Consider the following 24,884-nt stretch of genomic DNA (forward strand, 5'->3'; position numbering starts at 1 on the left):
AGTAAAAACAAACACAAAATGTACCTTCTTGCGATTGCCAGGGTGTGCCAACATTATCAAGAACTATTCTTTTATTGATTAAAGTTGATACGCGAATTGGCTGCGACACTAAACGTGAACAATATGCCCTTCAATACTGTGCTTGAGTCGTGAAATAATCAAAACAAACTTGTCTAATGAAGTTTATTCAGTGTTAAGACTCCATATATCACGTATAAAAAAAAAAAGAAAAAAAGCTTCATATCCAGAACAGAAAAGAATCATCACATTTAAGGAGCTAGGAGCTATGACATTTCATGTTATACTTTTTTTTTTTCCATAAATGTGGTTGCATCCCGCCATATCTTAGTCATTTTAGCACGTAGTTTATTTAGCATGTTTTCGGCTGCCATCAATTTTGAACGAGTTGAGCCAGAAGTTGACGGCACGTTTTCAATGACCTTAGCCGTCACGTTTGAAAGCTAGCGTCCCGCACGCGACGCCAAAAAGCAACACGGGTAAAGGGATGAGGCAGCAGATCACAATTTAGCGCGTGAAATGGTAGAACAAATGTCAAAAATCCAGAGGGGGCGTTTGGGCGGCCGTCAGTCGTAGCCGTCGTTCCACTCCATGACTTTGTCGTACTCCTGGATCTTCTGCTTGATGTGCGACAGCTTGTTCTTCAGGTAGTCGCAGCGCTCCTTCTTCTCCAGGAAGGTGGGGTCCTGCCCGTTCCCCGCCGCAAACAAAAGCAAAAGCGTCAAACGTAGCGCGGGTATCAATGAAGTGTTGCGTGTGTGATTTCCGTGAAAAAAGCGAGTCAAACCGGGCCAAAGTGACCCGAAGACGTCGCCGTTCCTCGGAAATAAACGTAACGGGTGCTTTAAAGTGGCATCGAAATCCCGGGTCGAGGATTCTTGGGGTCCCGGATCTCGAGCGTCAACTTACGTTTTTCTTCCTCCGGAACTCCTGGAGGATTCTGTCGATGCGCTCGGCTTCCTGGAAGAGAGAAAAGAGGAGCGAGGGCGGCGTCGCGGCGAGTCGCGGCGCCATGGCTCACCATCTGGCTGCCGGGCTGCTGCGGGAGGCTGCGCATCATGCCGTCCATCTCGTCAAACTTCCTGCAGGCCGCCTGCACCTCGCCGTGCAGCTCCTTGTACTCGGCGTACTGGTCGTTGAAGACGGCGCGGTACTGGTCCCGCTCTTCGTCCGAGCGGATGGTGGGGTACTTCCTGTTGGCGCGGGCGCCCGTCAGCCGCGCGCCCCCGCGTGCCGCCGCGGCCTAACGGCTCGGCGCCGGGACTCACGCTATGTAGTCCGGCACGATGACGGGCTTGGGGATGTGGCCCGACGGGATGGCGCCCTGCAGGACCTTAGGGGCCACGGCGACGGGCGCGTCCCGGACCGACACCAGGGACGATTCCTGCCGGGGCGTTTTGGTGCCCGCCGGCGCTCCGACGGGGACCAGCTAAAAAGAAACCGGTCAAATTCGAGCGAAGCCCAAACGGGGGCCGGGACGCTCACCAGCGACTGCGCCGCCCCAAACTCCGACTGACGCATCTAGAACACGGAAAGAAGAAAAAAAGCAATGAACGCGATGGTAACTGCGTTAGCGATGTGGCTAAGCTAGGCTAACGAGTCAAAATGGCTTCAAAAACAGGTTACTAGCGCACAATGTTCAAGTTGGGCTTCAATCCTATAATTAAAGTTGAAACCGGGGGTGTTAAACATGGGGCATGTGGGCCAATTCTGGCCGGCCCGCAGGATGAATAGATTTTTTTTAGCTAACAAAATGAGCTGAAAAACTTGAAATGTTTTCTGATGAACAATAAAGCTAACAAATGGCGCAAACACAGCGTTGGAATTGTAGTTTGGGGATTTGAGGACGGGAGAAGAATTGTTCAGAAGCGGGACCTGTCGCTCGTTGCTCTGGCGGTATCGGCGCGCGGCTTCGTGGCGCCACAGCTTGAGGCTGACGCCGGCGCCGATCAGGTAGATGACCATGGTGAGGAAGAGGAAGATGATGGCGGCCGTCTGTCCCGCCTCCGTCCTGCAGAAGGCGGCGCCGCTCAGCCCGTTGTTGAACATGGGGAAGGAGCACAGGCCCCCCCGCGTGGTGTCCAGCACGTACACGATGCCTGCGCAGACGGGGGGATTTTTTAAAAAATGTGTTGTGTTTTAATGGGCAACTTTGTCCTATTTGGAGTGGCGCGCCGTCATTGCAGTACCACGTCGGGCCACAGCGCTCCAGGGCAGCGCCGAGCTCCGCTGCAAATGACACGTTACTTGAATTGAATGTTTACTTTGCAAGTAGCCCATTTACTAAGCATGTTTTTTTTGTTTTTTTCAGGGCCAGTACTGAAGATTAGTAGTCCAAAGGACAAAATAAAATGAGACCAAGAGGGGAAATGTATTAGAGACGGACGGATATGCAATATTTGGAACCGATATTTATTTTCAGGGCGAGGTAAAATACCGGTGTTGAAAATATGAATACCGTGTTTCGCGCATACCGTATACGGGTACTTGTACATTTGTATATCGCGATATTTGCGCGCAATACGGGGTCCTACCGGCAGTCATGTAGAGAACGGCCAGCGCCAAGTTGATGGTGAATTCGGTGAGCGGCCACCAGGCGGAGTCCAGGAGGATGGTGCGGTAGTACATGCTCATGCCCAGGACCAGCACGATGACCGTCACCACCCAGGCCAGGCCGGCCAACACCAGCACGAAGGGCGTCTTGGGGCCCGTGTAGTTGGAGCCGGCGCCCACGCCCACGCCGGCGCCGTAGAAGCCGCCGCCCGGCACAGAGTTGCCGAAGAATTTGTACCACTCGCTGTCCTTGTGGATGTAGGCGCAGACGCAGGCGAAGACGGCGGCGCCCAGCAGCAGCTCCACGCAGCCCAGGATGCGCAGGAGCCCCGCCCAGGACTTCATGAAGGCGTAGCGCTGGTGGTACTCCTCCACGCGCTCGCCGTAGGTCAGCGCCGTGCGGCAGGTGCGGCCCGAGGCCGAGGCCGACTCGCCCAGCTCCAGGAGCTCCTTGCCCGAGTTGTAGCTGCCGGCCGAGCCGCCATAGGGGTCCCGGTAGGACCCGGGCGCCGACGGCGTGCGGGGCGGCGAGCAGCGCACGCCCTCGCTGGTGCTGTTGTTGTTGTTGTTGAAGGAGGGCTCCGGCCACGCCCCCTTTTTGCTGCTGCGATCGCTGGCCCGGAAAAAGTTCTTCCACGAGTCGGGGATGAAGCGGTGCACCGGTTTGATGTCCAGCGACGGGTCGTCCTCCCGCTCCGCGCCGGCCCCCTCGCTGGGGTGGCCAAACCCCACCGTCCGTTTACACGAAGCGCGCGTCGCGTCGCGTCGCGCCGCGCGCGCGGAGCCGATTCGGCGAGCCTACCCGTCGCTGGGGTAGTCGGGTCCGATGGGGGCCCGCTCCGGCAGGGGCGGCGGCGGGAGCGGGTCGGCGCTCAGGGCCAAGTAGGGCGCCGACCGGGCGCTCAGAGGCTCAGGCCCGTAGTCCCGGGGCAAAGTGCCCGGCGGGACCTGGTCGTAGTGAGGCGCCTGGCCGACATGCTCAGCGCGGCCCAGGTACTCGTCACCATGGAACATCGGGATGGCGGGGGGCCCTGACGCACACGCGCGCCCGCTATTCAATATTTGGCTTGAAAATCACATTTGAGCGATCGGGTCGATTAGTTTAATATCGCGAAACGGACCACCGGCACCACCGAGCAAAAAGGCCCCGCGGAAGAGAAAGACGAGAGAGAGAGAGAGAAAAGCGAAAGTTACCCCGAATCCTTCATGCTAGCGGCGGGCGCGGCGCGTCTCCCGGCCGGCGGCACAGAGATGCGCTGCGCTCAGCCGATCGCAACACCGGCCAGCGATCGGGGGGAGTTGAAAAAAAAAAAAAAAATCGGAAACGTCGTTCAATACCTCGCTTGCACGCAGTCGCTCGTCAGCACTTACATTGAAGATCGGACCCAAGCCCGGCTCGTGACGCCGATTAGCACCTGAAAACAAAAGCGCGCCACAATCGTGAAGTGGAAAGTGGTGATAAATCAAAGAAAAACATCAAGAAAGATCAAAGTAAGCCACAAAAATTAGCCTTGGTTTTGACGACGTCGCCAAGGTTCACAAACGTATTATTTGGAAGATTTCTAAATGATGAAATGAGACCGCCACTAGTGATTAAAAAAGTCGGAGTTCGGATGGCTTGATCAAAAAAAAGAAAGATAGATTTTCTAAAGACAACATAAAAAAAACTGTTGTGTATTAACATTCCTAAGCTATCTCATTTGGTGAAAGAGAGCAATTTAAGAGACTCCCTAGGTTTTCACTTTGAAAACTTTATGACAAGAGTTCGTGAAAAGTATTTCGTGGATATAATAGTTGAATATAGCAATAATTTGACTGGAACTAACGAGGAAGACAAAACTATAAGCTTACGTGATTAAGATGCAGATTTTAACGACATTCTCGGGGATCGTGAACGCCTCATTTTCAAACGTTTGCAAGATGACAAAACGCACATTTCCAAATCAATTTTGCGGCTAAGTTAATTGTCAAATAAAAAAAATGCAGTTCCCGAAGCGAAAAAACAAATCGGAACGTAAATTAAAGTATAATTTGAATAAAAGGTTACACTGAGTGCAAGCTACATGTGTAAGGTGTTTACACTCGACAGAAAAAAGTCGGCAAAAACAAATTGAGTGCAGGCTTGACGACGTTCGCACGTGAGAAAATATTCTCGAGGCAAAAGCGAAGTCGAAAAAGATTTTGAATGTTGAAATCGTTCCTTTTTTTGTCTAGTTTGACCGGTTTCCTCGCCGCAGCGCGAAGTGCACTTCCTGGCTTGTGAAGTTCACCTTCCTACACCAAAGTTCACTTTTGTTTTTCGCCCGATACCGAAACGAAACAAACAAGTTGAACCCACGAGTTCGGTTCGCCTACCGCCTTGTCTTCTCGTCTCGTTTTTTTCCCCCGCTGTCGATATTCGTCATGACAGAAAGTTGATGGCACAGCGTCTTAGCTCCTTTTTCACCCCCCCCCGCGCACCACGTGACCACACGCCCAACCCTGTGACGTCAGCGCACCGCGCCGGAGTGCACCTGTTTCATACACCGGAAGCGTTGTAGTCTTACTCAAAATACAGTTTAAATAAAATAAACCGATTAAACACAGGCAAAAACAATACAGCAAGTAGTTGAAGAATGTCGAAAAAATAAACTTTAAATTTAAGGTTATACATTTACAGTAATTAATTGCTTTTTGTACTTTAGTGCACTTCATTAGACCACTAGTACTTTTGCGACTGAAAGTAATTGATTACTTAAGTACATACCGGGTAACTATCAAGGTAATATATCCCTCTAGTACTTAATACATTAAACTAATCAATTACTTTTACATGAATGAGTTTTGGTACTTTAGTACCTCCTAAAGGTAGGCACCATACTACCTAAACTTTATTACCGAAACAATCAATTACTTTAGTCATTTTAGTAGTTAAAACGCTAGTATTTTTAGTACCTAAAACAATGGATTACTTTGGTGCTTAAGTATTAAGGTACTCAATTACTATTGCAATTAATTCATTGAACTAAATAATTGGTTTAGTACACACACTTGATACCCTAGTTATTTGAAGGGGGAAAAAAGCCAAATCAAGGCTTTTTGTTAAGAGTAATGAGATGAATATTTTTTTTTTCACGCTTTTAACGGTGTCCACCAGAAAACCTATGACATCAAAGCGCTTCTTCGGTACCAAACTTCATCAAGCAGCCAAGTCGCAAAGTCATTGGCTGAGTTGCCAGCTACGGAGGCGGGGTTATGTAAATTGGCCACATTGTGGCGTCACAGTGAAGCGCAAGCACTAAACGACTTGCTCAGCGCACAATTTCTATGAAAGAAAGAATTCCATGGTTGTTGGGGTTTTTTTTATTTTCAAATCAGCAGATTCGCTATTGACAAACGATGAGATCGAAACGATTCCTCGGGTGAAACTCACAAACGATCACAAATGGAGGATGCGTTAAAGGTACATTTTCGACTTTCGGGAGTCGCCAGCCAATCAGGTGAAAAACGGACCACATTGAAGGGGTTCGCAAAGGGGACGACGGTCACCGTGGCGACGCTAACGTTCGATGAAAAATCCCTTCAGAGTCCAAACAAATTGCACGTTTGCAAGATGCGTCCAATGGGCAATCCCCTTCAACTCACACTACAAACAACCACAGCACTCGGATCTTTTTTGCATATGGAGGCAAGACATGGCTTCTCTTTTTGTTTTCCTTTCAAAGGTCTGCGAGCTCGTCACGCGACACAAACACACACACGCACACACACACACACGTCAGGAATGTTTCCAAACAGGTTCCACATTGTCTGCGATGGTTCCGTTTGGGACAAAGTGGTTCGCCGGACTAAAAAAAACAACAAAAAATGTCAGCACGGCGATTCCGTCATTTACGTCACACACGCACAGCTAACCCAATTGGAGTAAATTCCCAGAAGGCGGGAGGGACCGTGCCACTCTGGAACGGAGCACGAGTGATGGATGATTCACCCGTCTGGCTTGATAAAGAATGGGCATTCTGATCAAACGTAAACGCTTCAAAACACTGCGGATGCTTTTGGAATACTGCAAGAAATAAAGTGCACTGGTGGAGTGGCCGTGATGATGAGGATGATGATGATGATGATGATGATGATAAGAAAGACCTAAAGGGTTTTCTCTTGGTGTCCCCACTAAAAGATTGCAAAGGTTCCCGTTGGTTTTGGACTTATTGCCGCACGGACGCGCCGGCTCAGTAGGGAATTTGGTTCTGGTAGTACTGCAGCATGTCGTACGTCTTGCTCCTGCGCCGGAAGCAAACGGGACATGACAAACATTGACCGGCATAAAAAAAAAACAAACAACAACAACAACATGTAGATGCGTTATTTCGCCCGGACGACGATCGGACCGGTCGAAAGAAAGGCGGAAGGCCCCGGCAGCGCGAGCGGCGCTCGTACCTGCTACTGAGGAAGCAGCTTTGGATGACCTTGATGATGAACGCCGCCGCCTCTTTCTCGCTCATCTGAGGATTGAATCGGCCTCTGATCGGAAGCGGGGAAACGCAACGTTGGGAAGACGGAAAACGGCCGCCGTCCGGCCGCTTGCTTTTCCTCGACTCACTTGAGCAGTTTGATGGTTTGTCCCCGGAAGCACGGCAGTCCCGTGTCCAGCATCAGCGTCACCAAAGACACCACGGCGTCCATGTAGGGACTGCGGCCGCATCGGAACGTCAAGACCGAGGTTGCGGGCCGGTCGGGCGCGGCCGGCCTCCGCCTACCGTACCGTACGGCCAGGTAGCCTCGCACGCACATCTCCATGAACCACTTGAAGGGCGTGGCCTCCATCTTGCCGCCCATGATCATCACCATCTCGTCCGTCAGCTTGATGTCGGGCTCCCAGCCCAGGTTGCCGCCCGGCGAGCTCTCGAACATGAAGCCGAAGTCTGCGGGAAAAAAAAGGCGCGGAACTACGTGCCGGCCAAGTAAGAAAGTATGTTTATGTTTCGGATTTACCGATGTGGATGAGGTGGCCTTTGCTGTCCAGCATGATGTTGCCGTTGTGTCTGTCTTTGATCTGCAGCAGGAAGAGCAGCAGGCTGTAGGCCGCCATGCTGCGGATGAAGTTGTAGCGAGCCTGCGGGAGACAACGCGCCGTTCAAAAAGGGGCGCAAAAGAACCGAGCCCAAGCGAAGTCGCCACCTTCTGGAAGGCCAGCGTGGACTCGTCGCCGTACTGGTTGCGGAAGTAGTCGTACATGCCGAAGTCGGTCTGGCGGCCCAGTTGGTCTCGGGACTTGCAGTCCGGGATGCACTCGATCACGCCGCACTGAGGCACAAAACGCTCAAACTCATTTTTTGGGGGGAAAAAAATCATCCTTTCTATTGAAAATCCAAGAGTTTGTGCATAAAGGCTTCGAGCGTTCATTGACGTTGACCGCTAGGTGGCACTTGAATACATAAAGCAGGTAAAAAGTGATGATAAAGAATAAATGCCTGTAGATATCGGTTCATTCGGAAGTTCCCGGTACAGTCCGTGGATCAACTGGTACCCGGCATGGGCCGCACTCCAAATGACGGCCCGGCTGGTGTTTGTTTTGGCTCCCTCTTCAGGCATTTTTGAGTAATTGCTGAGTACCCCCCTTTTTTTTACTTGCGTTTGGAAAATCTTATAAAAACGCATATAGAAATCTAGCCCCGACTTCACCGCTCTCGTGGCTTGTCACGGTGTGACAGAAAGAGCGGAAAAGTTGACGGGGGCCCGGAGCGGTTGGGGGTCTCACCCCGGGGGCGGTGGCCACCACCCGGTAGGGGAAGACGAAGAGGTCCAGGCCCACCAGCTGGAAGATGTTCTTGAAAAGTCCAATAATCTGCAGCGCCAGCATATCCTGCACACGCCCAAATTTGGATTGGATCGAGAGCGCGGGGTGAGGTTCGGGCGGGGCGGGGCGGGGCTCACCTGCCGACAGTCGTCGCCCACTTTGAAGATGGCCGCCTGCCAGCAGACGCGGCGCGCCCCGTCCGGGTCGTCCTCGTCCTCGTCCGGCGAGTCGGACGGGCGGCGCATGCCCTCGCGCTCCAGCTCGCTCACGCCGCAGCGCTTCACCTTGAACTTGGCCAGGTACGGCGCCTTGGCCGCGCTGCGGTTGGAGAAAAGTGTCTAACTTTTGGCGAAAAAAATCATACACGCCGCTTCAGAGCGCTCCCCTGGCTACCAGATGCCACAAAATGTGGGCAAAGCACTACTTCCTCCTCCTCAGCTTGTTTCAAAATAGTTCCTTTATTTACTGCTGCCTTTGTGTGTGAATTTGTTCTTCCGGTTGGACGAGGGGATCTGCGAACGCCGTTACCTCTGCATGGGGGTGCCGGACTTGTAGTCGATGTCCAGAACGATGGCCTCGGGGTTACTGGGCAAGTAACAGCCTGCGGGGGGGGGGGGGGGGGGGCGTCATCTTAAACCGCGTGCGGAAACGAAGGCCGCGCCGATTGCGCAATCGCCGCTACCTGGCTGAACTTTGATGTCGGACAGAGCTTTCAGACAGCCCCGCTTCCTCTCTTCCCCTTTGGGAATGGGCCTAGGAGATCCCGCAAACATCAGCCGTCTCAAAACGGGTTTCGGGTTTTTACGGCCGACTCACTTGATGATGGCCGACACGTTGGTGATTTTATTGAAGAAGTCAAACTCCCGTTGGTAGAAGTCTTTGGCCGGACCCGACAGGGAGCCGGTGATCTCCTCCACCATTTGCTCCAGCAGCTCCCCGATGTCGGCTGACGCATTCGAGCGTTAGCCGGAACGGAACGGAGGAGCAGCTTTTGCCGTTTTGGTTTTTTTGCTACTCACGGTCCTTCTGGTGCGCCTCCTCGTCCATGAAGATGTTGGTCTTCATGTTCCAGATGAACTGGTGGGCCAGCAGCTGGGACTTCTGCGCCGCCCACAGGATGTACTCCCTCACGTAACCCATCTGGGCTCAAAAAGGGGCCGGCTCAGCCTCGGCATTCAACCCTCTCGGTTTAATACCGGCTCCAATCCTAATTCTATTCTTTTCGACTCCTCTCAGCGTAGACCTCAACGGTCTCGGAATGTCATCGAGCGGTATTTTTCCGACATTCTTCAGGTAGTACTTTCTACAAAGCATCTTTATCCTTCATTTTTGATCGTCTATTAATAAAGTTTGATTGACATCTTCAGCGCAGCTGCGGTTAGCGGCTGCACGACGCAACCCCAGCCGTTACCCTAGCTCCTATTCTATGTGCCTTATAGTGCCTTATATATGAAAACACTTTTAAAATAGGCCCTTCATTGAAGGCGGGCCTTATAATCCAGTTTGAAACGTACTGGCCTATCACCGCCGAGACAAATATTTACCTTATCATAGCGCAGCGCTTGCACAATCTGCGGGATGTAGAACAAGATGGCGTCCTGCGACGGCGGAGCAAAAAAAAAAAAAAAGACGTGAAAAAAAGGCAAAGCTCCCGGTCCACTTTGGAGCGGCGGCCACTCACCGGCGGGAAGGAGCGCAGCACCTTGACGCCGTACTGGGCGGTGAGCGGGTGCGGCGGGTACATGCTGCTGAAGTAGGACAGGCCCGTGGGCGGGTCGGCCGGCGCCCAGCACAGGATGTGGCTCAGCTCGGGCGAGTCGGCGTCTATGGTGTGCCACGTCACCAGGAACTAACGGCGGAGACGGTGTTCGGACCGGGTCGGCGCGGGTTTGGGCCGGGGCGGCGGGCGCCGTCTGACCTTGACGGCTTCCGGGACGTCGCTGACGGCGCCGGGGTCCAAGCGCACCAGCCGGGTCACCTCGGCCGTGATGGCGTCGTTCTTGAACCTGGCGGGGAAGCTCGCGTCGGTTCAACTGGTTCGTATTCCCCGTTAAATTATAGAAATCGAAAAATATAATCCTATTTTCAAATCATTTGGAACAAGACGGCTTATTTTCGGTAAAGGCGACAAATGACAGTGGAATAAATGTGGTGATTTCTAACGATGAAAAATGTTTTGTTGGCGGGCAACCTGGCGGGCAGCTGCATGGCCAGGTAGGGCGCGATGTTCCAGGCCAGGTTGACGTGGTCCTTCCACTGCTTCTCGGTCAGGTTGATGTACTTGGACCTCCAGTTGGCGATGCTGGTCTCCACCGACTGCTCGGCGGCGATGGCCAGCTCCTGGGCGCACAGCGGGTTGTACCACGTGCTCAGCCGCTCGATCTCGCTCGCCTGCCAAACGCAAAGGAGACGCGCCCTGAGCGGGGGAAGGGAGGGGGCGTCCGCCGGCGAGGCGGGCGCTCACCAGCAGGGCCAGCAACAGGGTCCTGCGCTTCATGTAGTACTTGTGGAGCTGGGTTCCTCGGTTGCTCTTCTTGGACGTCCCTGGAAAAGAAAATGTCACGTGGCCATTTCTGCTACGGCGGGGGTGTCAAACTCATTTTAGTTCAGGGGGCACATGGAAGAAAATCTACCCTCATGTGGGCCAGATTGGTAAAATTGCGGTATAGTTCCAAACTATTAGTGCCAATTACATACGGATTTTCACGATGCGCTCCGGCCGGGTTCCGGATCCCCTCAAAAAGCGGCGCAATCATTTACGAGTCCACGGGATCGACAATGTATACTTTTGGGGGGGTTATTTTGCATTATTTAGAGTTGACATCAATTTCATTTGAAGCTAAGTGCTTCCTGTGTGATGTCATTGCTAACGACGCGCTCAAGAAAGAAAAAAAAAAAAGCCTACCGGACTTCTTGGATGCGGTGGACATGCCACTGGAGAGCGGGTAGGTGTTGATCCATCCCTGGGCGCTCTGCTGCGAGCGAGCGCTGGAGTCCACGTTACTGCGCATGTCGGCGGCGTTCATCACCGACAGACTGTTGAGCGACGGGTCCTGGTTGTCTGTCACACGGGCGAGCGTTCAGAGCGCAAGACGAGAACAAGGACGGGGACCGCGTAGCCGCACCCGCGTGAGGCGTGATGATGACGATGCTGAGGTTTACATGACTGCCCTGAAGCGCGCATCCTGGGCTCGCCTCAACTTCAAAAGCGATCCGAGTGGCGGCGGTGCCCCACAGGGCTCCTTTCTAGAGCATTTTGGGTTTACCCAAACATCAAATCGGTTCGACGTACGCAAGTCAGGGAGCGATATTAAAAAGTTACTTTAAGACCTCTTGAAGTCCTTCGCAAAGCATAACAGTCATTGCAAAGTGATTAGACGGCAGGCTAATTCCGAATCTATCCTCCGTGATTTGAATCGCGGCCCCTGCCGTCTTCAGGCATTTCCCGAGTGGAATTGACTTTTGTTTTTTGAAATAGTTGGATCTGCGAAATGCTAATTGACCAACGTCGCAAAGGAGCTTGCCGATAAAGTGTCGACTCCACGGTTTGTTTGGTTTTTTTCCCTACAAACGGTGTAGGACAAGCATTAGTCATGGCAACCCCTGTAGCTCCGCCCAGGTCGATGAAAGACATAGAGAAGATGGAGATGATGAAAGGCTTTGCAGGGACGGACGTCATGCTACGTGCACATCCAGGATGCCCGGCTCAAAATCGATCGCTCTTTCTCTCTCTCACTCTCTCTCGGGGGGCCGTCCAAAAATGACGGGGGGAGGATTCAGAAGCGCTCATGCTCAACTCGGGCTTTTTTTGCACCGCGGTGAATCGGGGAGGAAAAAAGCGGGATCTGGCAAGTCGGCTGACATGATGACGAGTAATGCATCTCCACGCCGGTGATAAATTTGTGCTTTCGTTGCTCGGGGCTGCTCGAAGACGTTACGTTATAATGAGGAAGGGTGGAAAAGAAGCTGAAAATCCCGCCGCGACAAAACGAAAGGAAATAAGCTGCATCTAACAAGTGCCGGTCGACTTCCAGCTCAACAACGGACTTGATCGGGGTGAAATCCAAGCTTGCGCGGCCGAACACGATTGTGTGAAGGAATGTTTTTTTGTTTTCAAGCGGGATATTGATTCCAGTGTGTGGCGTGAAAAAATGACGATGTGTGTAAATGAGTAATGCTATTATAAATCAAAATGAACGGACAAATTATTTGTAGAGGTGGAACGGTCATTCCACAGTTCAGTGCCAAGCCTTATTGGAAAATGAAAGCTCTAGTGGCAGTGTCTTTAGCATCACCTTTCAAGGCCCGCAGAATATTTTCTGCTTTGTCTAATTTGAAATGTTTTTTTGAAACAAGGGATGAAAACGCATCCTTTTCATTTGACTCATCCAAGAAACGAATGAGGGACCATTACAATTATTGTTAGCGAGCGGCGGCCCGTCTGCCGGACGCCGCGGCCCTCCGAGCAGCCCGCTGAGCGAAGCGTCAAATTTTCCACGCACGCTCCCGCCGCCGCGCGCCGCCGCCGGGGCCGGGGCTTACTTAAGATGGATATCGGAGAAGTGCTGGACACGATAAGCGATCCAAAAATCCCGGCAGAGAGCGCGCTCGGGGCCGGGGTGGTACCGAGCTCACCGGGTGGCACCAGGTGGCACGCCGCCAGGTACTTCTTGTCCGACAGGATGCTGGCGTAAAAGCGGACGGTGACGCTGATGTCCTCGCGCAGCCGCTTGTCGCCCTGGGTGGGAAACTTTGGAGACACGCTGCAGACGGAACACAAGGCCGCGTTACTCGGGGCGCTCGCCGCGAGGTCCCGCGCTCGCCGCGAGGTCCCGCGCTCGCCGCGAGGTCCCGCGCTCATCGTGGTACCCGGACGTCACATCCCCTCACGAGAATCGAATCGGAGCGGTCCGGTGCGGAAAAAGAGGATTTTCTCCGCCGGGGCGCCGCTGCGCTCGCGCGTACCTGAAGTAGTCGAAAGCCGTGGAGTAGATCTTCTCTCTGAGGACGTTCCTGACGGTGGAGTTGGCGATGACGTCCGAGTGGAGCACGGCCAGGCCCAGCGTCAGCAGCCTTGGGCCAATGCGGGAAAACCACCAAGCGTGACAAATCTGCATTCGCCGGCCCGGCGGCGAACGGTCATCACTCGAGCCGCCGCCGCCGCCGCGTTTTCGCTCGACGGCTAGCGGCAAAACGGCGGTCGTCCGCCGCTTCGTTCGTTCGTTCCGCAAACGCGATTGGCGATCGGAGCGCCGCGTGAGCGCGTTGTCAGGAAAACCTGCGGCGTCCGCGGCGCACCTGAAGCGAGGTCCGATGGCGGCGACGTGTCGGTTGAGGTTACTCTTGGCCCCGCCCACGTTGAGAGACAGCGAGCGCTGCAGCAAACTGCAGAAGATCTCCACCTGATCGGCGCTGGAATACTTGGCGATCTCGAACCTCTGCGCGAGAAACTGAACGCAAAAGCGCGAGTGAGCAATCGATCGGCGAAGAAAGAAAAACTTGCCGGGCGGACCTCGATCCAGATGTGGTGCGGGGTGACGTCCGGCGGGCAGGGGATGGGCTGGCTCTCCTCGGACGCCGCCAGGGGGTCGGCCTCCTGCTGCGCGTCCGAAAACAGGCCCATCTTCAGCTCCACCGTCATCTGCCACGCCCCCGCCATCTCTCGCATGAACTGTGGCGGAAAATCAACAAATAAGTTATTGGCAATGTTTGGCGTGAAACCCGGAGCGAAAATTTCGAGAAGTTTGACTAAGTCTTACCGGCACTTCCAAGCCGACGCGGGCGGCCAGCAGCCATTCCCAGCAGGCGATGGCCGTCTCCATGCCGTGCTCGGTGAACATCTTGAGAGGGGACCAGCACAGGTGGTGCAGCAGCTGAGGGTCGCACTCTACACACACGCAGACATCGCAGCTTTTAATTGGCTACAAACTTACATCATGTAAGGCCCAATAATCATGTAGACCAGTGGTTCCCCCTTTTTTTTTTCAATGATATTCAGAATTTCATCGAATTCTCATCCGCGGCACCGTACGAGTTAAACTTTGGAACGCAATTTGGAACTAATCTCGGGTCCTATTTTGTTCCAACAACTTTTGTAGCTTGTGTAACATCATAATTGAGTCCTGGCTTGTCTGCCAAAAAATCGTGCCACAAAGGACAATCTCCATCAATCTTGACAAAATAATGTCAAAGGAGCCACTATAACACAATTTAGAAATAGATAGGGTTCATTATATGATCGATGTTATGTTAATAAGCTGCTGACTGGCTGTAATTCACATGAACTAAATTGCTTCCGTGTTCCAATTGATTTGCTCTTAGTTAGAAAACGCATTCATTGAATTTGTTTTGGCTTGTATCCCAAAAAGCATTCAAAAGCAATTAACATATGCTATGGGAAGCACTCTTCGAGACAAAAATCTTGGCCTGCAACGGCGGTGCCGAGGAACTGCTGAAGTGCGCTGAGGAGCTTGGATCAGGCCAACGCAGTGCTGGACTACGAAGCGATGGCGTCCATTGGCAATTGCGCAAGAAAGCTCTGTTAGGGAAGCCGCCGTTCACTCACCTTTGCTGCTGATGAGCAAGGCGGCCAGCTTGAACATGGCCTCCGTGAAGCCTTCGGGTTGGGCCGAGTCCAGCGCCTCTCCCATCTGCTTGATCATCAGCCGGCCCAGGTCCGGCTGGCCCCGCGCCGCCTGGGCAAAGTGGATCATGCCCGACACCTGCGGGCGGGAAACCGGCATCGGTCGGCCCGAGCTCGGGACGCGGGGCGCCGCGACGCGCCGACCTCGCCGGCGTATCTGTTCCTCAGGTTGAGGGAGGCCATGAAGTTGGAGTAGTCCTTCTTTACGCAGGCTGGCCTCTCCGTCAGCTGGGTGGACTGAGGAGAGACGGGAGAAAGCGCTCGGGATTCTATCGCGCCTGATTTTTTTTTAAAGCATTTCTACTTTACATATTTAAGACAAATATGACTGCGGTGCGCATATGAACTCAAATCTGAAATGATTAAACCTTATACGGTAACTGTACTGTTATCCCTTCCCATCCCATCCCTTTGATCGTAGTCCGACGGAGAGCCGCGGTTGTATTAGCGGCGCCCGGATGCGCCGCCCTTTCTTGCCAACCGTCGACCGATGAGGGCAGGAGTTGTAATGCGCTCCCGCCCGCCCGCCCGCCCGCCCCGGCTTTGCATCTACTCCTCACCCCGAGCGTGGTGTTCTGCCGGTTGAAGCCGGCAAAGTGCAGGATGCTCTCGGTGGCCATGGCCAGGCCCGTGTGCTGCGACAGACCCGAGACCCAGTTCTGGTGTTTGTTCAGGTACTCCTGAAAAAGGCGGACGGGGACAGCCGCTTCGAGACCACGCCAGTGATAAAAGGCGCCGGCGGCCGCAAGAAAACGAAGGGCCGTCGTTCTTACCTGCAGGTGGGATTTGGTGACGGACGGAGCCCATTTCATGGCCTCCTTCAGGATTTCTCCGCAGCGAGCGGCAAAATCCTTCACTATGCTCTATTGCCAGCAAAACAATATTTGACAATTTTACCACCGACTGTGTGTTGTTTCGGACATGTTCAGCCGACGTGAAAAAAAAGCAACCTTTTCTTCGTTAATTCTTCATTTCAAAATAAAAGAAGAGCATATACAAGGGAAAAAGCTGACCTCTCTGGCTTCGTATGTATCGGGGACGGTTATCCTGTACGGCGTGTCCGGAATGTCGTAGTACGGTTGGTCCTTGTGAATGTCCTGCATGGTCAACATGAGCATGATAGGGACAATTAATCCACACTCTTGTTCCATTGTCAGTTCCATTGTGAGGTTTGGCCAAAGCTAGCAGCAGCGAGCGATGGCGCTAACTCACGGCGCTGAGCGAGAGCGAGAGCGTCTGCAGGATGTCCAGCATGGTCTTGAGCACGCGGCCGCTCCACAGCAGGTGAGGGAAGCTGAGAAGACGCAGTCGGCGGGCGGACGTGAGGGCGGGCCGGCGCGGCTCGCGGCGCCCCTCCGTCGTCCCGTACTCACGTTTCGGCCAGACCGGACAAATATTTATCGGCCACTCTGCGGATCCTCTTGTGGATGTGGTTGAAGTTGACCAGCAGGAACTGGGCGTGGCGCTCCAGCTCCTCCTCGTGCGCTTTAGTTTTTGCCTGAAAGAGCCCCTGGCCTTTTAGCCGTCCGTCGACACGGGAGACTAATTCCCGTCCGAAACAACGGGCAAAGTATTGGATTCCGGCGCAGAGGGCAAGAAAAGGCTTACTTTCTCCATCATCATTTGCAGGAAGACCTCAAAGACTTTGTCGCTGACGGCGACCACGCACTGCATCATGCCTGTCCGCCGCGAGACGCGAGTCAACGAACGTTTGGCGACGACTTCGTGGAACCGGGCTTACCCGATTTGTCCTTCTGGATGGCTCGGTCCTCAAAGTAGCGGAACATGATCTGGAAACGTTCCGAGTCCAGCGAATTCAGCATCCTGACGGCGAAACGCGCAAGCGCTCATTTTGTTCATTGTGTAATCTTCAAAACATTCTCGCAGAAGATAAAACGCATGTTGCGCGCGTGCTTTTTGCATTTTTTGAGAACCTTTATGTACAAACGTTGCAAAAATGGGATTATAGCAAAAGTAACTTTAACACATATTTATATAGTTATGAAATTGAAATTGGAATATTTTGTCAAAATTAAAGTATTATGACTTTTGGAGACTTTCGCATTATGGGAGTCCAGGTTATGCCAATCCACGAAGTCATTGAAAGGCTTGCAAATGCTATAAATTGGCCGCTAGCGCCCCTCGGTGGTTTTGGGGTGTCAACACCAAAATTTCGATCTCACCTCGCTCGTGAGTTGCCGCTGAATGGAATAATGCAAAATCGGGGGAAATGCATGATAAAACATCCGGTGTTGAATTTGTCCAAAAATGACAACATTTTCCATTTTTAACGGCGGGAAACGAGCCCGACGAGGGCTAAATTTGACATCTGCAGGGTGTACTTCTCAACCTTCCGTTTGCATGCATTTAGAGGGGACGGTGTATTGAAAATGGTCATGTTTTGAGAATCCATGCAATATTTTAGCCTCCTTGTGGATTTTTTTGTTTTCTTTCCTTTGATGGCGCATCAAAAACATCAAAAAGGCCACGTTGGGTCCAAATTTCCACCAGGCGCCGATTTTGGCAGACAAACCATGGCAGTTACACATTAAGCGGCTGACTATTTGAAAAATGTATCAAATAACGGAATAACCACGAGGTGCAGCTACCTCATGTACTCCAGCCTGTAAACGGACAGCAGGTAGGTAGACATGGCGAAGTCCAGCTTGTTGATGAGCGCGGCGCCCTCCGGGGGCGGGTCCAGCAGGTTGATGATTGTGCCGCGCAGTTCGTTCAGCTCCGCCTGGGACGCCAAAGACGTGTGGCGCGGGACCGAAGGGCGCCGGCGCCTCGGCGCGGACGTACCGGCGTGACGGTGTCGTTCTTGAGCGCCGAGTTGTACTGCAGCTCCGAGCGGAGGGGCTCGCCGCTCGGGAAGGTCAGCAGCGGCGATTTGGTGGCGATCTCGCACACGCCCTCGTACCACTCCTCGGGCCACAGACCTACGCGGCGGCGGGTGAGGCGCGCCCTTCGCAAGACGCGTGAAGGCGGCGGGGCGTACCTGAGCCTTCCACGGCAAAGCCCATGACCACCGAGTAGAGCCAGAAGTCCCTGAAGAGCTTCTGGAGGCGCGGCTTGGCCTCCTTGATTGGCGGCAACCTTTTCGTCAGCTGGCCCCCGGAGAAAAACGCAGTTAAAACTGTGGGGCGTGTCCGCCAAGGTCCGCTTCAGACCCAAAACGGCTGACTTCCTGTTTCTTTTCGGGTACGGGGTCAAACATGATTGAGGGGCCCGAGTTTGCGAAAGCCAGGGTGCAGATGTTGAACTTCTAAGGCAGCCTTTTAAATGGCGATTGGCGGATTTGGCCAAATATTACAATTAGCACAGAAACAACAGTTTCAAGGGGACCTTCCTAAAAAGCGCCGCCGCGGCTTTCCGGCGTCCCTTTCTTCCGAGGCGGGAAAAAGAGCTCGCCATCTCACCACGGCAATGACGGGGATGAGGACGCCCAGGTTGCCGGCGCTGCTTGATGCCTGCGGGAAAAAAATAAATAAAAGGAATCCCCAAAAAGAAAAGAACACTTCCCCAAAGGAGGGCGAGCCGGCGCCAAAGTAAAGCAGACCTTGAGGGCCGGGCCTTTGTCGGCCGCCCGCTCGCTGGCCCGCTTGCCCTCCAGGCCCAGCTGCACGAAGAGCTCCAGCAGGTTGACCAGCAGCTCGTCCACCATCTGCTCCGACTGCAGGTTGGCCGCGATGTTGCCCAGCGCGTTGATGACGGCCAGAGAGCAGTGCCTGCGCGCGTCACAAAAAAGTAGATAGGAATAGATGGGGATGATGCCACTCAACATTTTGAAGTCAAAATAAAAAGGCAATACATATTTATATTTGAGAGCCTTTCAAAGTCGGGCCAAGTTGGGTAATGATAAGGCCAGGCTAGTGAAATATTAGGGCTTGAAATTAGCAACTTCAAACTTCAATGTATTTGGATTTATTTTCAGTCGGAAGAGTCATTTCAATAAACTGTTCAACGCCGTCGTAATGCTTTTGTTCATTTCCTAGTGAAATGAACGCAGGTTTTCTTTTTTCCCCTGCGAGGGCCGATTTTGACAAGCCTTTGCGGCCCTCCGGTCAAAAAGTTGGCCCGTCCCCGGGGGCGCCAAAAGAAATATTTGCCGTCGTGAGGCGCAAGGAAGAAAGGGGGCCAACCTGTATCCGTGGTCCTTGTAGTCCTTGGTGGAGTAGACCATGGAGCTGGCCTTCACGCTGATTTGCTGAAACAAGTTCCACACCTCCTGGTAGATGTATTGCTGCGGGGGCCAAAGACCGCGAGCCGCGTCAGCATCCGAAGCGGCCGGCGGCGGGGACGTCGGGAGACACTTGCGTTGCCCGTGATGACCATGCAGCCCAGCTGGTCCACGATGAGCACGTCCAGCTGCGACGGCGGCTGGCAGAACTTCTGCTGCAGGATCTGCAGGATGGGCTCCATCACGCGGGGCGTGTCCCGCAGGGCCACGGCGATGTGGCCCAGAGCCCGGATGGTGTGGTCCGGGATCAAGTGGGCGTCCCTGAGCGGCGCCGCGGCGAGAGACGGCGCCGGTTGGGATCGGTGGCCGGAGGACGGCGGGCGCGCCTTTCTTTACTTGTCGTTCTCCTGGGAGATGTAGAGACGATTGGACAGGCTGGCCAGGAAGGCCTCCACGATGACGTTATCCATGGTCAGCCCCGCCTTCAGGCACCTGGGCGGGGGGGGGAGAATAAATGAATAAATACGTGTCGGGAAATAAATACGCTAAGAGTTAGCATTAAAAATGGGCTGTCCAGTTTAATAAGCACGCTCACACGGCATAATCACACAGCGCTCTTTTTGTTTTTCATGCCAAAATCTTTTGTTCGGGCTACCGGTCTGCAAAACAATATTGGAAAGCCGGCGTAGCACCCAAGAAGGTTGAGAATCAAACGTTTATCGTTTATAACCACCGTCGTAAGTCACAACGTGCTATATAAGTCGAATAAATGAATGAAGGAAAAACGCCCGCCGCCACACCTGCAGATGTTGTCGATGGAGATGTCTCGCAGCTGTTCGTACATGGACGGCTGACTCTTCTTGCTTCCCGAGTTGGCGCTGATGGTGGACTGCGAGTGCTCGTTGGTCACGTGGATCTTGATCTCGCCGCCCCCTGGTGGAATTGAGACGGCGGCGTTTAAAGGCGGCCGACCGAGCGCGGGCCGCGCGAAAGGGGGCGAGGCTGACCGGGGGCGCACTGGCTGTGGTACTTGTAGAGCTTGACCAGCACCGGCGAGGGCACCACCAGGAAGTCCCTCAGCGACGTGGTGACCGAGTGCGCCACCACCGGGAAGCGCTCGCACAGGCGGCCCAAGCCCTGGACACGCAATTTAGTCGGAAATTCTTCCGGTCGCGCCATTTTAGCACATCAAGCGCCCTGATCCAAGCCAAGACGCCGTCCGACACGCGTGGGCCTTTCTCGCGCGTTTTGGGGAGTGAACCCGTAAAAAAATTTTTCAAACGTGTACTCCCTGAGCCCACAAGCCGCTTAACAGGATAGCGAGCGAAAAACGGCTCGGCGTCGGAAAGTCCCGCGGCGGCAATAGCCCGGCAAAAGCAAAGGCGGTCGAGTTGCGGCTCACCTGCAGGCAGCAGATGAGGAGGGGCATGTGAGCGATGATGACTTTACTGGAGGTCTTGGACTGCAGCTTCTCCGACAGCTTGCCGCAGAGGTTCTCGGCCCCTGCGGACCGAGCGGGAGAAGGGAGCCGATGAGGCCGGGCGGAGCGGAGCGGCGCTCGGTTGGCCGGCCGGCCGGCCGCTCACCCTGCTCCTCGGTGACGGCCCAAACCATGAGGTCCACGCAGGCGGCGTTGGCCTGGCAGCGCAGCTTGAGCGGACTCAGCTCGCTCTGCAGGTACTCCACGTCGTGCAGGATCCTCTGCAGCTCCGACTGGCTGCTGCTGAACTGCTCCAGCACAAAGTCGTGCACCTCCTTCACAAAGTCCGTCTGGAGGTCTTTGCGGGGGAAGGCGGGACGCGCGTCAGGCCGAGGAGAATGCAAAAAAAATGACGAAAAGAAAGGACGGAGGACCGGGACTGACCTTTCAGGTTGTATAGCGTGTCTCTGAGCATTTTGAAGATGGCCACGTAGAGCGGGTCACTGAAGGTTTTGTAGTACACGTGAGCACCTGGATTGGACTGGGAGGACGGCGCAAGGATATAAGAAGACACATATATATATAATATACAAAACATATTTTTATATACTTGTTAGGTCAAATAAAAGTGGACAAGTTCATAAAACACAAAAGCAGTTGTATCTTTTAGTCGTTGTCATAAACAGTAATATACTGTAGATTTTATAACAACTCTCATGATGAGAAAAAAAGTAGTTCGAAAGCGTCTGAAACATTGATGAATAGAATTGTGTTGAGGTGGTTTTTTTTTTTTTGCCATATAAGTAGCATGAGTTTTGTGTTGGATATTGGTGACCAAAGGGCGGACCGGCATGAGGTCAGTCGTTATATTCCTGGGAAATAAGTTAGCGGTGATCACGCGGACTGATAGCGCTAGGACTCTCTCCCGTAGCCCCCACGACCACAAACTGATTGTTGACATTGTTGCCATTTGTCTCCCCCAACCATTTAAGGGCAGCAATGGCTTCGTAAGTAGGGCCAACCCAAATGAATAAATAAGCAGCGGACGGGGTGTCCATTTTTACCAGTAGGTACAGTAGGTAGGTAGGTAGCTTGTGAAAACTTTCAACGGAGAAAACGTAGGAACTTTCACAGTGTTGTTTTGGTCCCAAAATCCCACCGAGAGCGAGGTTGCAGTGTCCTGGTGTTACCTCCAAAAACTCTGCCAAGGTTTCATCCAGCGACTTTAGAAAGGACTCCGAGACGATGTCTTCCACCTGTTGATGACGGAGACGCATTAAGACGATGCAGGCGAGTGCGCGCGCGCGCCATTGGCGGACCATGTTGAGAAGCTGCCTGAGCGTGTCCAGGGGGACGTGAAACTCTCCGCAGCTGCTGCCGGTGAAGAGAGGCGAGACGGAGAAGCTGGAGCTGATGGTGGAGAAGTAGTAGTCCGGGTCCACCGAGCTGCCGTCGGGAAGGTAGGAGCCTGGACGGGAGGGTCCCTTTTGGTCAATGGCGCACACGGGGGGGGGGGGGGGGGGGGGGGGCGTTTTGGCGTTTACCTTCAAAGTACGGCGCCGAGGGGTCCGCCGGGGAGCTCGGGGTCAGCCTCGTCCTCTCGGGACTGGCCTGCGGACAAAGACTTACTCGGGTTCGTCGTCCGGGCGAGCGTGCGAAACGTCACTGAAACGTCGCCGTCTTTGTCTTCTGTACCTGCTGAGACGCGGAGGAGCTCTTGGCCCTCGGGGTGTCCGGCGGGCAGACGGTGAGGAAGGAGCTGGGCAGGATGGAGCGGAAGTCGTTGAAGGAGCGTCGGCGCGCGGCCTCCGCGTCCTCCGCCGCCGAGGCGGGCGGCGCCGCCGGCCGCGGGAACAGCCTGGACAGCAGCGCCTCGTCCGTGTTGCTGTAGCGGCCGAAGGCTCGCGCGGCGCCCAGCAGCGCGGGCACCGTGTAGCGGCACGTGTAATCCACGTAGCCGGGACCTGAAAGCGGACGGAGCCGTCGGCAAAAACGCCGGGCGGGAAATTTGCGAGCGCCGGCCGCACCTTTGTCGTCCGACTGGGGGTTCTGGCACAGCTCTTGCAGGGCCCGCATGACGTCCATGATGCTCTCCAGGATCTGACGTGACACGTGGACGCTCAGCGATGCGCGCGCACGCACATGTAGATGCACACAAAAGGACTCGCGCGGAAGTACGCTTGACAAAAAAACACATACCCCTAGTAACAAACGCAAAAACATGGACCCAGAGAAACAAACTGACACACATCAACGCAAGAAATCACACACTGACGGATATGGACACAAAAAAGAAATACACGCAAAAACCGACATGCACACACACACACGCAAACACACGAGCACATTCAAGGACAGTTCAAGTGGACACAGAAACACTTGGACGCACGCACAGACACACATGGATACAAACACCGACATGCACACACACAGACGCTTTACATGGACAAGGAAAAACCAACCGACACACAGAAACACACGCGTAAATAACAGCACAAATATACACAAACGAGGAAACGGGGACACCCACAACCCACGGATAGATACACAAAAACACGACTGGCCAGACATGGACGGACAAACACTCGTGAACAGGATACACACACAAAGCCATGGACAGATACAAACACATGTACTGTGGACATACGGGCGCACAAAAAAAAAACCTCATACACAAACATACAAATGGGGAAATAGATGGCCAGTCAAGTGGATACAGAAAGACAAAGAAAACCCCAACAAACACAAACGTGGACATGGGAAGCCAGGGCTCAAGGGCAGACGCGCACACAAACACACCTACACGCAGACATACGCATGGGCAGAGGCACAAACGTCAACACAAAGACACCCTCGCGGACAGCCGCGCCGCAGGAGCACAGACCAAGACGCACCTGTCCACGCAGCTCTTCGTCTCGCTGCGCCACGTCCGACAGCAGCGTGACCAGGCAGAAGCTGAAATTCTCGGCCGCGGGAAGCGTCCCTGCGGGGAGACGGGCGTCAAGGCGCCGCCTTCTTTGCGTCCGCGCGGCCGCTTTACCCGCTCCCCCGCGTTCAGAGTTCTCCTCGATCCACTGGACCCGGGGCAGTCCTTTGAGCAGGCCCAGAAGGTACGGCGCGATGCTGTCTTTGTGCTGCAACGGCGGGGACGCCGTCAGACTCCGGCCAAGCCGGCGGCGGCGCGGCTCACCTGCAGGTGCGACTCCACCAGGAAGATGCCCAGCGCCAGCACGGCGTCCCGCCGTCTCTCGTCCAGCTGGAACACGCCCCTCACGTCCACGGGACACATGCATTGCAGCTTCTGCACCTGAAAGGACGGAAAAATACAAAATGTTACGCTGTCCATAGCTTCATCATTTTTTCAGCAGTATGGTGAAAAACTCTCACAACTCTAACCTTCGCAAGATTTTCGAAAGAATTTGGTTATCGAGCGATCTTGGATATTTCCTATTTTCATGAGTGTCTTTTTGATACAGTGTGTCTTTATCTTCATTTATTGCAATTACGATACATTTTTTAGGGCTCACAACACACTTTATACACTTTTCTCAGACAGGAACTAACATTTTCTCACATTTGTCTCTCATTTAAGATCAAGCCTTCGTAGATTGGACACATAAGAAATGAATAATAATCATACTTAATAACAGTAACTGACGTGTATTTCACAGATCGTCAAACTTAACCAAATATCAACCACATTAACCATAATCCAGCATTGAATTAACGTAACATAAACAAATCCGTGAAACGACAAGGCCGTGAAAAGTAAAGCGCGTTATTGCGAGGGACCACAGTATGTATTTTCTTTTACAAGCCATTCTGAGAGGCTCGCTCGGGAGGCGCTTCAAAAAGTGACACGGAAAGAATCTGACTTGTTTGTGCAAAAATTCGAGCGCTGCCAATATTTAAGAGATGAAACGTGTACACCTATAAAGCGTCGTTCGCGACCTAACGGATCTCCAATCGATATCGACGTCAAAGTGACGTCACGGCGAGGACGGGATTTGACGTCTTTAGGGTGCCCGGAGCTAGCTTTAGCCGCCTCGGTTAGCACGGAAGCTAACCGGGGCGCTCACCTTGTCCAGCGGCGCCTGGCGGTGGGCCGCCAGCGAGCGAGCCAGCGACAGGACGGTGTTGAAGTAGAAGCCCCGGCTGCCCTCCCCGCGGAGAGCCATGGTTGCGATTCTCCGGTTTACGCCAGCGGCGGAAGCGGCGGCGGCATCTTCGCTTCTCGGCCCAAACAAAATGACAACTACGGCGAGCGAGCAGCCCCACAAAGCGCGGG

At 53.6% G+C, this 24,884-nt stretch overlaps 2 protein-coding genes across 9 annotated transcripts; both read right to left on the minus strand.

Annotated features, from left to right (window-relative positions):
* Positions 1–166: 166 nt before the first annotated feature.
* On the minus strand, positions 167–5,026 carry marveld2a (MARVEL domain containing 2a). 7 transcript variants are annotated; one of them, XM_088435390.1, is made up of 11 exons: positions 4,927–5,014; positions 3,943–3,986; positions 3,766–3,827; positions 3,374–3,602; positions 2,553–3,283; positions 1,894–2,117; positions 1,504–1,539; positions 1,287–1,447; positions 1,040–1,211; positions 928–978; positions 167–704 (listed from the first exon to the last, which is right to left on the minus strand). In XM_088435390.1, the coding sequence occupies exons 4-11, from the start codon at positions 3,583–3,585 to the stop codon at positions 585–587; spliced, it is 1,707 nt and encodes a 568-aa protein (XP_088291516.1). In that variant the 5' UTR covers positions 3,586–3,602; positions 3,766–3,827; positions 3,943–3,986; positions 4,927–5,014; the 3' UTR covers positions 167–584. The 7 variants fall into 7 exon arrangements, with proteins under 7 accessions (XP_088291516.1, XP_088291518.1, XP_088291514.1 ...); XM_088435392.1 differs by having other exon boundaries at positions 4,910–4,927; XM_088435388.1 differs by lacking the exon at positions 3,766–3,827 and having other exon boundaries at positions 3,910–3,986; positions 4,927–5,026.
* A 1,603-nt stretch (positions 5,027–6,629) lies between these two features.
* Positions 6,630–24,854, minus strand: pi4kaa (phosphatidylinositol 4-kinase, catalytic, alpha a). 2 transcript variants are annotated; one of them, XM_088434785.1, is made up of 54 exons: positions 24,676–24,854; positions 23,787–23,903; positions 23,637–23,730; positions 23,491–23,579; positions 22,624–22,696; positions 22,292–22,560; positions 22,141–22,207; positions 21,916–22,064; positions 21,787–21,852; positions 21,041–21,137; positions 20,763–20,954; positions 20,579–20,679; positions 20,184–20,313; positions 19,977–20,109; positions 19,573–19,668; positions 19,314–19,497; positions 19,139–19,239; positions 18,556–18,724; positions 18,416–18,466; positions 17,995–18,103; positions 17,799–17,935; positions 17,603–17,736; positions 16,735–16,817; positions 16,602–16,672; positions 16,367–16,491; positions 16,206–16,287; positions 16,007–16,090; positions 15,767–15,856; positions 15,554–15,673; positions 15,138–15,230; positions 14,916–15,072; positions 14,110–14,237; positions 13,863–14,021; positions 13,649–13,800; positions 13,316–13,423; positions 12,986–13,113; positions 11,256–11,411; positions 10,815–10,894; positions 10,542–10,741; positions 10,269–10,356; positions 10,032–10,199; positions 9,895–9,948; positions 9,370–9,490; positions 9,167–9,296; positions 9,033–9,103; positions 8,879–8,951; positions 8,488–8,668; positions 8,312–8,416; positions 7,732–7,857; positions 7,546–7,666; positions 7,316–7,475; positions 7,154–7,243; positions 6,991–7,074; positions 6,630–6,834 (listed from the first exon to the last, which is right to left on the minus strand). In XM_088434785.1, the coding sequence occupies exons 1-54, from the start codon at positions 24,772–24,774 to the stop codon at positions 6,783–6,785; spliced, it is 6,297 nt and encodes a 2,098-aa protein (XP_088290911.1). In that variant the 5' UTR covers positions 24,775–24,854; the 3' UTR covers positions 6,630–6,782. The 2 variants fall into 2 exon arrangements, with proteins under 2 accessions (XP_088290911.1, XP_088290910.1); XM_088434784.1 differs by having other exon boundaries at positions 12,893–13,113.
* Positions 24,855–24,884: the final 30 nt, after the last annotated feature.

The sequence above is a fragment of the Hippichthys cyanospilos genome, chromosome 15, assembly GCF_059441005.1.
Source record: "Hippichthys cyanospilos isolate Australia breed blue-spotted pipefish chromosome 15, RoL_Hcya_1.0, whole genome shotgun sequence".
NCBI lineage: Eukaryota > Metazoa > Chordata > Actinopteri > Syngnathiformes > Syngnathidae > Hippichthys > Hippichthys cyanospilos.

What these genes read in the sequence shown, in the direction of transcription:
- pi4kaa (XM_088434784.1), bottom strand. Translation starts at nt 24,774, where the DNA reads ATGGCTCTCCGCGGGGAGGGCAGCCGGGGCTTCTACTTCAACACCGTC. An exon ending in TCACCAAATCCCACCTGCAG is followed by an intron (nt 15,674 to 15,766) that starts GTAAGAACGACG and finishes CGCCTTTTTCAG; the next exon opens with GAGTACCTGAACAAACACCA. An exon ending in AGGCCACCTCATCCACATCG is followed by an intron (nt 7,476 to 7,545) that starts GTAAATCCGAAA and finishes TTTTTCCCGCAG; the next exon opens with ACTTCGGCTTCATGTTCGAG.
- marveld2a (XM_088435388.1), bottom strand. Translation starts at nt 3,585, where the DNA reads ATGTTCCATGGTGACGAGTACCTGGGCCGCGCTGAGCATGTCGGCCAG. An exon ending in CCCGACTACCCCAGCGACGG is followed by an intron (nt 3,284 to 3,373) that starts GTAGGCTCGCCG and finishes TGGCCACCCCAG; the next exon opens with CGAGGGGGCCGGCGCGGAGC. An exon ending in AGCAGCCCGGCAGCCAGATG is followed by an intron (nt 979 to 1,039) that starts GTGAGCCATGGC and finishes TCTCTCTTCCAG; the next exon opens with GAAGCCGAGCGCATCGACAG.